This window comes from Stegostoma tigrinum, chromosome 17 (genome assembly GCF_030684315.1).
Source record: "Stegostoma tigrinum isolate sSteTig4 chromosome 17, sSteTig4.hap1, whole genome shotgun sequence".
Taxonomy (NCBI): Eukaryota; Metazoa; Chordata; class Chondrichthyes; order Orectolobiformes; family Stegostomatidae; genus Stegostoma; species Stegostoma tigrinum.
Genome location: NC_081370.1, coordinates 36,927,597 through 36,942,228, shown reverse-complemented (window position 1 = coordinate 36,942,228; position 14,632 = coordinate 36,927,597). Strand labels below are relative to the sequence as shown.

The following is a 14,632-nucleotide window of genomic DNA, read 5'->3' as shown; positions in this document are numbered from 1 at the left end:
CCTCAATATATATATATATATATATATATATATTGCTTGAAGTCAAATTGTGTTTGATGAAGCACCATTGAAACACTTCATTCTGTCAATGCCCTTAAATAACGATCTTTTTTCTTTACATGACACTTCAACTCAGTTAACAGGGTCCTTGTGACCAAGAGGTTGTGCGCTCTGGACTCCACGTAGGGCCTGAGCTGAGCATCTAGGCCAATACTGTAGTGCTGTACTACAAAAATGCTGCATTCTCTGAAATTACCACCTTTTGGATATGTTAAACCAAGGACATATTTGGCTACTCAAATCTAAATTAAACCTCCCAAGCATATTTGAATAAGACCATGATATCCAACAACAGATGACATCTATCCTTTGACAAAAATTTCCCAAACAGGTTAGCTGATCATTTATCCCTCAGCTATTTGGGGTTCTTGCTGACATGAAGTTGATATATTTGTCCATATGACAATGGTGATTATATTTAGCAACAGAAATAAATGATCAGAAGACAGGAAAAACATCATAAATGCAAGCATGCGTTTTTTTTATTATTGATTGACTTCATATTCTTTTTTATGACTGGCATTCATGTTGTTGTCAACATGCTGATGGTGAGGATTTCATTTACCAAGAGTTGGATTTTCCTTTCTTCATTCTTGGGATGTGTCTTTCATTCACTGTCCATCCCTAATTGCCTTGCAGAAGATAATGATAAGGTGCCTTCATGAACCATTGCAGTTTTGGAGCGTGGAGACATCTATAATTTTTTTTTTCGGAGAGTTGCAGGATTTTGATCCAGTGACAGTGAATGAATGACATAACGGATTCATGATGTGTGACTTGAAGGTGAATTTGCAGCTGGTGTTGTCCCAATAAATCTTCTGTCCCAGACTGCTACGAGGCACAGCTGATAGGTTTGGAAAGTGATGTCTACGGAGTCTTGGTGTGTTACTGCTGAGAATATTGTTGATGTAAGGAATGAATGCTATAAGTGGTATAGGGTGCCAATCACGCAGGCTGCTTTGTCCTGGACGATGTTGAACTTCGAGTGTTGTTGAAGCTGCACTCATCCAGGCAAGGGAGGAGTATTCCATCATACTCCTGACGTGGACCTTGCAGATGGAGGACAGACGCAGGAGGTGAGGAACTTACCACAGGATTCCTAGATAACAAGGTGTAGAGCTGGATGAACACAGCAGGCCAAACAGCATCAGAGTAGGAGGAAAACTGACGTTTCAGGCCTGGACCCTTCTTCAGAAAACAGGATTCTTGGTCTTTTACCTGCTTTTGTAGCCACATTATTTGCATGGTTGGTCTAGTTAATTTCTGGTCAACAATAATCCCCAGGATATTGATTGTGAAGGCTTTAGAGGTTGATGCCATTGAATGTCAAGGTGTAACTAGATTCTTTCTTGTGCCAGGTCATTGATTGCTGTTTATGGGCATGAATGTTACTTCTCACTTCCCAACTGAAAGATGAATGGTGGCCAGGTTTCTCTGCATAGGGGATGGATGGTTTCAGTGTCTGAGCAGTTGCAAATAGTGAACAATATGCCTTGATTAGTTAATGCCATCGCTTCTGATTGAGGGAAGATCATTAAAGATAGCTGACCTAGGACACCAACATGGAGCTCTTGAAATGATGTCCACAGGCTGACAGGATTGACCCCCAACAACCACAACCATCTTTCATTGTACTAGGCATGACTCCATCTATCCAGCAGTAGCCAATTTCCATCGACTTTGCTAAGGTTCCTTGATGCTATACTTGGTTGAATAGTGCTTTGACATCAATGGAATCACAATCACCTCACCTCGGAAGTTCAGCTCCTTTATGTTTTGACCAAGGCTATACGGTGGGGAGCTTAGTGGTCTAACAGAACCCAAATTAAGATTAAGTTAAGAAGTTATTTCTTTGAAAATGCTGCTTGTTAGCATTGTCAATGGCACTTTCCACCATTTTGCTGATGACTGAAAGCAGTCCAATAGGGCAGCAATTGGCCAGATTGCATTTGTCCTTCTTTGTGTGTACCACATTGTCAGGTACATGCCAGTGTTGTACATATATTGGAACACAGCTACTTATGGAGAACCATTCTTAGCACTAAGGCCAGAATGTTGTCAGAGGCCATAGCCTTTTAAGTATTCAGTGCCTTCAGCTGTTTCTCAGTATCATGTGCAGGCTTTGCACATGGGAAATTGTGTCACAAACTGGATCAAGTTTCTTTGGAGAGGTTACAAAGAAAACAGATGAAGGCAGAGCAGGACACATTGTTTACACTGACTTTAGAAAAACCCTCACTCTGACAGAGTGGCTAATAAGGTTAGGTCACATGGATCCAGGGAGAGATAGCCAATTTGAATACAAAATTGGCTTGACAGTAGAAGACAAAGGGTTGTGCTCGAGGGTTGTTATTCACAGTGGATTCTCGCTGTAAGAATCATTTCCGGATCCACTGTTATTCATCATTTACATTAACGATTTGAATGAGAATATTGGAGGTACGGTTAATAAGTCTGTGGATGATACCAAAATTAGTGGCATAGTGGGCAATGAAGAAGGTTATCCAAGAGTATAGTTAGACCTTGATCAGATAGGCTAATGGGGTGACAAGGGGCAGATACAGTTTAATTTAGGTAAGTGCAAGCTGTGGCATTTTGGTAAGGTAAACCGTGATAGTACTTACACAGTTAATGGGAAGGCCCTGGGAGCGTTGTTGAGCAGACGGACCGAGAGGTGCAGGTACTTTGTTCATTGAAAGTGGCAATGCAGGTAAATAGGATGCTGAAGGCGGGTTTAACATGCTTGCCTTCATTGGTCAGAGCATTTAGTGTCAGAGTTGGGGCATCATCTTGCGGTTGTACAAGACATTGGTGAGGCCACTTTTAGAATACTGCGTACAATTCTGGTCACCCTGCCGTAGGAAGGATGTTGTTAAACTAGAAAGGGTACAGAAAAAAATTTACAAAGATTTTGCTAGGGCTGGAGGTTCTGAGTTATAAGGAGAGATGGAATGGGCTGGGGCGTTTTTTGGAGGATGAAGAGTGATCTTACTGAGGTTGACAAAATCATAAGGGGCATAGATAAGGTAAATTGCCAAGGTCTTTTTCCAAATGTAGGGGAGTCAAACTAGAATGCATTGGTTTAAGGTAAAATGGGAAAGATTTAAAAGGGACCTGAGGGGCAATGTTTTCACACAGAGGACGCTGCGTATTTGGAATGGGCTGCCGTGGAACTGGTAGAGATGGGTGTAATTATAACACAAAGGCATTTGGACAATTACATCAGCAGGAAAGGTATAAAGGGATATGGGCCAAATGCAAGCAAACGGGATTAGTTCAGTTTAGGATAACTGTTCAGCATGGACAAGTTAGACTGAAGTGTCTGTCTCCACACCGTATAACTCAATTATGCCCTTCCTGTAATGTGACTGGAACAGTACAGAAGTTTCCAGCTGTAGCCTAACCAATGTCTTACCATTACATCCTGCTTTTGTTTTCAATGCCTCATACAATGAAGGAAAACAATACATTTGCCTTCTTTACCATCTTAAGTACTTGCCCTTCAATTTTCAGGGACCTGTGGACATTCATTCCAAGGTGTCTCACTTCCTCAATCCCTCTCAAAAACCTATTTGGAGGGGAAGGCAATGGCCTGGTGGTATTATCGCTGGACTGTTCATCCAGAAACCCGGGTAATATTCTGGGAACATGAGTTCGAAACCCACTATGGCTAATAAAACAAAATCTGGAATTAAGAACCTAATGATGACCAAGAATCCATTGTTGATTGTTAGAAAAACCCACTTGGTTCACTAATGTCCTTCTGAGAAGGAAACTGCCATCTTACCTGGTCCGGCTGATGTGATTCCAGACCCACCGCAATTTGGGTGACTCTGAACTGCTCATTGGGGCATTAGGGATGGGTAGTAAATGGCCTAGTATTTATTGATGATGCCCTTAACTCATGAATGATTTTTTTAAAAATTACAATGGCTTCCTTAACTTTGCTTGCCTTCCCCAAGTGCATAATCTTGCACTTCTCTGGACTGCACCTCATTTGCCACTTTTCTACTCACTCAACCAAACCATTGATATCATCCTGCTGTCAACAACCATCCTCTTTTCTATCAATGACTTTCTTGGTTTGCAAATATCTCAACCACACCTCTCATTCAAGTCCAAATTAGTAATTATTATTGGATTTTTTTGCAGTATTAAAATCCTACAAAATAACACTGGAAATTGCTTTCCATTCCTAAAAATGTTTGTGAACCATTATGCATTGTTTCCAGCCACTGAGCCAATTTTGGATCCAGCCTGCTACATTCCCCGGAATTTTTTTGCTGTTTTATAGATCAATCTGCCAAGTGACCTTGTCATACTAAAATCCACATAGCCAATTCTGACTGCACAACATTCATTAATCCACTTTTGTTAGTTCCACAAAAACTTTAAGATACAATCTTTCCTTAACAAAACCATGCTGATGTACTTAGATTAGCCCATGCGTTTCTGGGTAACAATTGATTGTCTCTCTTCGGATTGCTTCTGGTAATTCGTCCACCCATGTAAACTGGCCTATTTGACTAATCCCTCTCATTCTTTTTGAATAATCGTACAACATTCACATTTCTAAGCATCTGGTGCCTCACCTGTATTTAATGCCTATTGGAAAACTATCCTGAAAGCACCCGCTATTTCCTCTTTGGATTCCTTTAACAACCTAGTATACAACTTTTTCAGTCCTGGTGATTTATTCACCTTCATGGAGGTCAGTCCCTTCAGTACCTCCCACCTCAGTACACTTATTTTATCTAATATTTCACACTTCTTTTCAAGTGGAACATCTGCATCACTCCCCTCCTTTGTGAAGCCATAGAGAAGAGGTTCATTAAGAATCCTGCCCATATCTCCTGCATCCACACACGAATTACCATGTACGACACTAATAGTTCCAAACCTTTCCTTAGTTATTCTCTTGCACTCAATATACAACATATTTTTGCATTTTCCTTAATTTTACAGTCAACACTTTTTCATATCCTCTCTTTGCTTTACTCCTGCACTTTCTATACTCCAAGCTTCCTGAAGTATTACTTTTCTCAGATTGTCACAAGATCACTGTTTGGCTTCATCTTACCCCTTATGCTTCTGAATAACCAGGGGACTCTAGATTTGGCAGTATACTGCACTCTCAAACTCTTGCTTTTCAATGCCTCTCAGACTTTCCACCAACTTTTCTTCAAGTAGATATAACCAGTCTACTTGTCAGATGACCTCTCAGCTACATACATTTTGCCATCTGAAAATTTAGAATGTTTATTTCAGTTTTGTCTTCATCACTTTACAATAACGATGCTGAATCAAACACTATCTCCAAAACAGTAACTCATTGCTACTTAATTTTCCCAGCTGTAGTTCTGAAGACTAAATCTATAATCATGCCCTCTCGTTAGGATTCATCAACCCAAGGGCTATCAGTGGCAATGTGCAGACATCGCTACATATGCATGACGTGATCACAACAGATTTCATGGGTCCAGAGTTTTGGACTCTCAGGGCAATCTCTCCTGATTGTATATCATGGTGCTATCATCCTTGGTAGATGTGTCCTACCACTGAAAGAATACACCAAGGGATAGTGATGTTTGGAAAATGGTTGATGGTATGATCCCATGAGTATGACTGTGTCGGGCTAGGCAAGTCCATGTGACCACTCTGCCAATTTTGGTACAACCCTCAGATAGCAAGGAAGAATGTACAGGATCAACAGGGTTGTTTGTCATTGCCATTTGCATGGCATCATTTGCTGATCTCTAGTCTAGCCAGTTTCATTCCTTTGTTGAGATGTTGTATGGTTAGATACAACTGAGTGACTTAACAGACCACTTCAGAGGGTATTTAAAAGTCAACAGTGCTCGAGGCTGGAGTCACCTATGGGCCAGGTTATGTAAGTATGTCAGATTTCCTTCTGTAAAGGACATTACTGAATCACATCAGGCTAGCCCTTAATCCCAGATTTTTATTGAATTAAAATTTCACCACAAGCTACAGTGAGATTCAAGACCATTATCACAGAACAACAGCCTGTCTCTCTGAGATAACAAGGTGTAGAGCTGGGTGAACACAACAGGCCAAGCAGCATCATAGGAGCAGGAAAGCTGATGTTTCCGGCCTAGACCCTTCTCTGGATTACTATTGACATTACCACTATGCTGCTACTACCCTGTAGGAATAGTCAGCCTTTTTGTTATAACATGTAGTAATAGCATTAAACACATGCAGATAAAGTCTTCTGGTTTTGACACCAACTGCGTGCCTTCCCAAAATTACAACCAAAAAAATGCAGCTGAATTAAGAAATTTCAATAGGCAATCCTTACAACTGTTACAAGGTTTTATTATCAAGAGACACTTTGGGCAACAGAAGTCAAACACCTACCACACTGTTAAATGCCATGTTGGAACCATATGGTCTGATAACTAGTGGGATGTCAAGGTATGTATCAATTCTCCAGCTCTCATAGCCACATTCCAGACACTTGACATAATCCTTCAACTTTCCTTGGTACAGTTGGTTGATGAGGTCAGCCTGAAACACAAATCACTATTGAAGATATCTTGGAAAAGCAGTAAAGGGCACAGCTGAAACTTAGTAGAACGCAGCTACACATTCTAAAACTTGATGCTGATGTACAACAAATTACAGTGGGAGGTTTGAGATGAATGCTTCCCTGTGGTACATGACAAAGTACAATCAGAATCCTGGTTTCATGAATGTAAAAGTTAAATTTTAGAAAGACTTCTGAAAGGTTGATGGCAAGCAACATTTTAATTTGAAAAGCTCAGTGGTAACAGGTGAAGCAAATAGACTTTGAAAATACAAAACTTTGCTGACCTTTACAAACTCAAAAAAAAAATCAAACATTTCTACAAAGCAGTAACCCATAAAAAATACTGTGCCAAAATTCTGCTTCCTCATTCAGGCATAGGTACATAAACTGAATTGGAAATGGTTTCGCAGATCAGATTGTTGTTGGAAGATTTTGGGCTCCAAGTTCATTTCCGGAAACTTGAGCACATAATCTTGCTGCTCAGTCAACACTGACTGATAGTGGAGCCCTGGATATCGCTCACAAATATGCAAACATCCAATGAAAATTATTTGAGGAGTAACAGAGGTGGTGTCCAGGTCAACCAACATCAAGAAGAGACACTGTGGGACCTAGCTGTGCACAAATTAGCTGCTGTATTTTGTGCACTACATTAATTCTGTTATACTTAATTAGGTGTGAAATGACTTGAGAGTTTGTGTGGTGATTATATATTTTTTTGTTATAAATACAAATTCTCTCTCTAGTAGATTAGAAACCATGCATTTCCCTCTGGTTTTCAAAATCACAAAACCCAAAAGAAATGGTTAAAGAACAGATAAAACCACAGTAACACATTCAAAGCTAGACTGAAGCTTTGATTATCTTTAACTCAATAGTGTAATATCTAACAGCAATGCCAAAGTATTGAAAGTCATACAATGGCTGTATCACAGTTTTTAATTTGCAATTACATGAAGAAACACTGCTCTGAACTTTACCTGTCACAATAAGAGTGGAAGGAAATAAAAATAAAATGTTTGATCAGGATTCTCTTTGAGGAAGGCCAGGCTGTGTCAATGTTACTATATTAACATGAAGGGAAAGGTGGCAATGTAGTGGTAATGTTACCAAAACATTAACCCAGAGGCTTAGATTAATACTCTGGGGACACAGAGGCAAATCCCACCATAGCAGCTGGTAGAATTTACATTCAATTAACAAATTTGGAACTCAGGCTAATCTCATCAGTAATTGTCACCAATCATTCATTGTCATAAAAACTTATCTGGTTCACTCATGTCCTTCAGGGAAATAAACCTGCCATCTTTAACTGGTTTGGTCTACATCTGACTGCAGACCTACATCAAAATGGTCTACTCTTAACTGTCCTCTGAAATGGCCACTCAGTTCAAAGGTAATTAGGGATGGGCAGCAACGCTGTCTTTGCCAGTGACACCCAAGAAATTATAAAGAAAAATTAATATGGAGTTACCTGTTCAGTTTGCTTCCATTTCTGCTCCAATGCATCAAACATAACCCTGCACAATTCTTGAACATCATGCTGCTGCCATGCTGGTAAGGGAAAAAATCAACAGTAACAGAAAGATCAACATTAAAAGCTCAGCTATTGAACAACTTTTGAGTATATTTTACCCTTGCAACTAAGGAGCAAAATAGCCTTAAAATACAACTAACCTTCACTGCTATCCCAGCCAAAGCTTCGAGTCACATCTGTTGTTTCCACTGCTCTTTTCTTACTAGTTTGTAACAACACAAACAACCTTTGGAGTTGATAAGGAATGCTGATCACTGGATCCTCTTCATATTCTTCAAACTCCCACCTGTGAATATATTCACACAGGAATAATCTGTAACATACTAGAAGACAATTCCATGCATCCATCTAAAAATTAACATTTAAAAATCATATTCAGCTCATTCACTCACAAGGGGTGAACCAAGAAGCTTGAAGTACTGCTGACTAAAGGGATATTGACAGAAGATATAGCTCTGGGTACGTGTTAAAAGTATAATATTCATGCTAAAAAATTAATAGTTTGATTGATAAATGTGTTTAAATAATATATACTGTTTTAAAGTATATAGCCTAGGATGGCTGCCTTTGGGTCTGATCTAATATAACAAATAAGTCAGTTTTTTGAGATCCAATATTATAAAATTACAAATTACATTTCCTCAACAGGTTGAACACCAGTGGGAAGTGAAATAGTTCATTCCCCAAGCAGATTTTCTCCTAATCCAGTATTTCAGTTTGGTCTACATTGGTAAACATGCAGGGTAAAGGAAGTGTATCCAAACTGCATCTCTATAAAAGGTACCTCAGGTCCCAGTAAACAATTGTGCTAGTTCTCAAGCGTGAATTTTATAGGCTCAGAGGTTTGGAAAGGATTGTGCTTCATTTTACAGTCTCTGGTGTAAAATTCCTGAAACAGAATATGGAGGTCTGTTGGAATTGATAGCTTTGGATATTCTCGCCTTAATGAAAAGATCAACTTAATATATAGCCCCGAGGCTCTGTAGAAAACGTTCAGGGAGCAAGTAATGGCAAATATTTGGATACTTCTGTCCCAGTGCAAATCTTAACACAGTCAGACATAGAAATAAACTGTCAATTCTTCAGTGTCCTGCCTTGAGGTCTAATGGAAAAGGATGAAACAAGTATAGACATCAAGTGGAGGACTGTGAAATTAAGTGAATATAGAGAGGGGCACTAGTGGGTTTAGCAGCCATATGAGTGGATAAATCTGCAGGCCTGGTTGAGATGTATCCCAGGCCATTGAAAGAAACAAGGGAGGAGTTAGCACAGGTTCTAGCAGTAATTTTCAGATACTCTCTGTCCCCAAGTGAGGTGTTAGGACCAGAAGACTATTTATCTGTTTAAAAAAAAAAGGATGAAGGGATAGACCATGAAATTACAGGTAGTCAGTCTAAAGTTGCTGGCTACAGAAATTTTTAGAAGGAATTCTGAGGAACACGGTATATCTGCATTTGGAGATACAGAGATCACAGATTAGTCAGGGGTAGTCAGCATGCATTTCTTGAAGGAAAGATGTGTGGCCAAATGTTTTCAGACAATCAAGAATGTTGATACTGGTCGACATTTGATGTGGTCTATTGTGGACTTTATCAAGGCTTTTGACAAGATCTCAAAGTATACGGGTCAAGAACGTAGAACTCACAGAATTAAAGGCAATGTGGCATGTAGGATCCAAATTGTCTGAGAGGCAGTAAGCAGAGCAGACAGTAGAGGAATGCTTCTGCGACTGAAAGTTTGTTTCCAGTAGAGTTCCATAGGGCTGGAACCCTTGTTGTTCATGACGTTCTTTAATGATTTGAACTTAAAAAGGGTGATTAGGGTGGCGACAGCGTAGGAACAAAGCTTGTGGATGACATAAAAATTGCTAGAATGGGTAAATAATGAGGAGAACAGCCATAAACTGCAGGCAAATAGTAACACAGGAGTCAGGTGAGTACAGCAGCTGCAAATTCAACTCAGAACGCGTGAAGTAATGCACGTGAGGAGGTCGAACAAGGTAAAGGATTACACTGTAAATGATAGACCCTGAAAAGTACTGAAGATGAGAGGGACCCCTTTTTGTGCATAACCATAGATCCCTTCATAGGGATGTGTAAGATCAAAGGAAAAGCAAAGGGTTAGTAGGAAGATAATAAAATGTGAGGCTGGATGAACACAGCAGGCTCAGCAGCATCTCAGGAGCACAAAAGCTGACGTTTCGGGCCTAGACCCTTCATCAGAGAGGGGGATGGGGAGAGGGAACTGGAATAAATAGGGAGAGAGGGGGAGGCGGACCGAAGATGGAGAGAAAAGAAGATAGGTGGAGAGAGTATAGGTGGGGAGGTAGGGAGGGGATAGGTCAGTCCAGGGAAGACGGACAGGTCAAGGAGGTGGGATGAGGTTAGTAGGTAGATGGGGATGCGGCTTGGGGTGGGAGGAAGGGATGGGTGAGAGGAAGAACCGGTTAGGGAGGCAGAGACAGGTTGGACTGGTTTTGGGATGCAGTGGGTGGAGGGGAAGAGCTGGGCTGGTTGTGTGGTGCAGTGGGGGGGAGGGGACGAACTGGGCTGGTTTAGGGATGCGGTGGGGGAAGGGGAGATTTTGAAGCTGGTGAAGTCCACATTGATACCATTAGGCTGCAGGGTTCCCAGGCAGAATATGAGTTGCTGTTCCTGCAACCTTCGGGTGGCATCACTGTGGCACTGCAGGAGGCCCATGATGGACATGTCATCTAAAGAATGGGAGGGGGAGTGGAAATGGTTTGCGACTGGGAGGTGCAGTTGTTTGTTGCAAACTGAGCGGAGGTGTTCTGCAAAGCGGTCCCCAAGCCTACGCTTGGTTTCCCCAATGTAGAGGAAGCCACACCGGGTACAGTGGATACAGTATACCACATTGGCAGATGTGCAGGTGAACCTCTGCTTAATGTGGAATGTCATCTTGGGGCCTGGGATAGGGGTGAGGGAGGAGGTGTGGGGGCAAGTGTAGTATTTCCTGCGGTTGCAGGGGAAGGTGCCGGGTGTGGTGGGGTTGGAGGGCAGTGTGGAGCGAACAAGGGAGTCACGGAGAGAGTGGTCTCTCCGGAAAGCAGACAGGGGTGGGGATGGAAAAATGTCTTGGGTGGTGGGGTCGGATTGTAGATGGCTGAAGTGTCAGAGGTTAGTTAGTAGGAAGTTAGTAGGAAGGCATGTTTGTATGCGGGTTAACAATCAGAGAGCACAGATTTAACTTAAGAGGTAAAACACTAAGAGGAGAACGGAGGAGAACTTCTTTTTTACCCAGAGGGCTTTGGGAATCTGGATATACTGCTTGAAAGGGTAGTTGAATCCGGAACTCAAAGCCTTTAAGCAGTGTTCAGATATTCACTTGCACGACCATAGCCTCTGGGGTATGGGCCAAATGCTGGAAAACAGGATCAGTATAGCCAGATCTTTGCTGACCAGCACAGACAGGATGGGTTAAATGGCCTCATTCCGTGCTGTAAATATCTATGAGTCTAACTTAAATATCTAATCATACTCTATTTCTGGTTATGCATATGAGAATAATAATGTCAATCATTACTTGTACAGTGCATTCCTAAACTCAGGAGTCATGAAGAGCGTCTGCAGCAAGCTGTTCAGGTAGCAGGTCATAGCTTGATTCACCAATCCAACATATCCTGCAAAATACAGAATTTCATCAGTCAGTCATGCTCGACATGTCTAATAGAAACTTGCAAGATAATGTATGGCTTAGAAAAGGTGGACACTGGCAAGTTGTTTCTGTTAGGCAGGGAGACTAGGACCTGTGGGCACAGCCTTAGAATTAGAGGGGGTAAATTTAAAATGGAAATGAGGAGACATTTCTTCAGCCAGAGAGAGTGGTGGGCCAGTGGAATTCATTGCCACGGAGCGCAGCGGAGGCCAGAACATTAAATGTCTTCAAGGCAGAGATTGATAAAATTCTTGATCTCACAAGGAATTAAGGGCTACGGGGAGAGTGCAGGGAAGTGGAGTTGAAATGCCCAACAGCCATGATTAAATGGCGGAGTGGACTCGATGAGCCGAATGGCCTTACTTCCACTTCTTTGTCTTATGGCCTTATGTCAACGCATCATTTTAGCCTAACTCACTACAAGTAAGGTTTTCCCTCAACAGATTTTTGATTTCCTTCCCAGGATGTGAACACAGCTAGAAAGTCAGCATTTTAATCTATAAACATTAATTCATATTTGTGCACAATTACAACATACATATATGTTCTTCAATGAAAAGGCATTATTTGATAAAATGGTCTACACTACAACATTGATTGATTATGCTTTAAAAGTAGTTAATTATTTGCAAGTGCTTTGGTTCAAAAGTTAAAAGCGGCACCATATAAATGCAATTCTTTCACCAGGAGTTGAGGCTATGTTAAAACTCAACAGAATGCATTTCAAAGGGCAAATTTTTAACTATCACATTTATACGAAGTATCTCATCATCTTTTATTTGTAAAATACAAAGCTGGTGGTCAAGCTGAAGTTTTAGTATTCCAGCATGTAGAAAATACTGTCCAAATTGATATGTCACCTTATTTTCCTCTTTGACCTCTCCATGGATATAGGTTGGGGGATGTCGTCTTGCAAAGCAGATGACTGATTTCTATGGGAACTTGTAATTTCAAGTAGTGTCATTCCTGAGCTGCTCAATCACGGGAAATAATCTACCGTCCAAATATGTAGCAGTTGGCTGCCATAAGCAATCAGTGAAACTGCCAACTGCACTACCATGTGGCAATTGATGTGTCATCCAGCACAAGACAGACTTAGGAACAGTAGCAGGCCATTAATTCTAAATGCTTCCTAATCACGTGCTATACCAGCACACAAACTGTTTTTGATTCACGTGTCAGGCACCAAGATTCCTCTGTTCCATCAAGTTCTGCAATCTCTCTCCATTTATATTTTTTATTCTTCCAGTAGAGACCTTCTCTGTAGCACTAGTTTCCACAGCAAGGAAGCTGAGGAATGCATTAAAAGTCTACATGAAAATAAAACTAACCTCGAATAATTCAGAAGCAGGAATTACTTACGTTGGCACTGCACAGCTGGGAAGAGATGTGACCTTAGCACTATAATAATATAGTTTTAACAGCTAAACAATGAATTAATACACCTGTTTGTTATTATCTAAGGAGGAAGTCAATAGCATTTTTAAAAATGCTTCTAACTTTGGGATGAGGTTATTAGATTAGATTAGATTAGATTCCCTACCATGTGGAAACAGGCTCTTCAGCCCAGCAAGTCCACACTGCCCTTTGAAGCATCCCACCCAAACCCATTCCTATATAACCCACACACCCCTGAACACTATGGGCAATTCAACGTGGCCGATCCACCTAGCCTGCACATCTTTGGACTGTGGGAGGAAACCGGAGCACCTAGAGGAAACCCGCGCAGACACGGGGAGAACGTGCAAACTCCACACAGACAGTTGCCCGAGGCGGGAATTGAACCCGGGTGTCTGGCGCCGTGAGGCTGCAGTGCTAACTACTGAGCCACCGTGCTGCCCCTTTAAGGTTACCTTAAAATAATTACAGGCACCAAAACCCTTCAACCACTAGATGATGCTATGATTCTTCATAAATTCTATACTACGCAATATACTTAAAGAGCACCAGAAAAATACTTTGAAAGGTTCTATTACTGGAACTATTTTTAATCACATTACTCATAGAGATGCCAACTGTTCCAACTTAGTTGGAACCTTGGCATCTTTCACTGAAATCAAATAGTCACTAAGTTGCATGATAAATCATCCATATACAGTTGGGTCTAGGCATTCAACAGGACACCCTTAGCTTAGTTCTAAACAACAACAGATTAACACTCATGACCATAAAGCAATTTGCAGCCAGTAGCACATTACTTGAGGGGCAGCCATTGTAATTTAGCAAATTACTCTAGGCAGTTTTACATAGTTGGGCCCCAGCAGCAAAGTGACAATGGCCAGATAATCTCTTCTTGTGATGTTAATTGATTGACAAGTATATTAGCCAGGGCAACGGAGAACATCCCTCTGTTCTTATTTGATATGGTGGCTGCGGATTTTTTTTTATGGCCAATTGAGGGGCAAAATAGACTGCATTTCTCTGTGCAAATCAAGCATCCAGAAAGTCACCCGAACACATTTGACTCCTAAGCAGTATTGTCCCAATTTTACCTCAGACTAAGTAAAAACCTTACTGATTCAATCAGAATTTCAACGCAAAAAAGATCAGGCTCACTTCCATTTGCTGCGCTTGAATCCCTAGAAAAGCTAAAGGCTAGATGTTGAATGCATGCATCTTGCTTCATTATTCTGCCAATGTGCTATCCACTTATGATATGAACTTGTGATTCTAAAATAGAGTAAATGAGATGGCAAAAGGAGTGGTAATTTAATGCAGATTGTCACTCTAGTCTTCCTTTTCTGCACAAAAAGAGAGCTCTGTATTTCTGACAGGAGATTTCAATCAGGATTCCTTCAGAAATGCAG

At 41.0% G+C, this 14,632-nt stretch overlaps 1 protein-coding gene across 4 annotated transcripts in view; it reads right to left on the bottom strand.

The window, feature by feature from the left end:
- The window catches only part of usp47 (ubiquitin specific peptidase 47), a 196,946-nt gene that overhangs the window by 64,556 nt on the left and 117,758 nt on the right, over positions 1-14,632 (bottom strand). For all 4 annotated transcript variants that reach the window (XM_059652083.1, XM_048545666.1, XM_048545668.1 and 1 more), the window contains 4 exons: positions 11,694-11,790; positions 8,291-8,436; positions 8,088-8,167; positions 6,442-6,591 (listed from right to left, as the gene is read on the bottom strand). In XM_059652083.1, coding sequence (XP_059508066.1) covers positions 6,442-6,591; positions 8,088-8,167; positions 8,291-8,436; positions 11,694-11,764 — 447 coding nt within the window. In that variant the 5' untranslated portion in view covers positions 11,765-11,790. The remainder of the gene's footprint in view (positions 1-6,441; positions 6,592-8,087; positions 8,168-8,290; positions 8,437-11,693; positions 11,791-14,632) is intronic.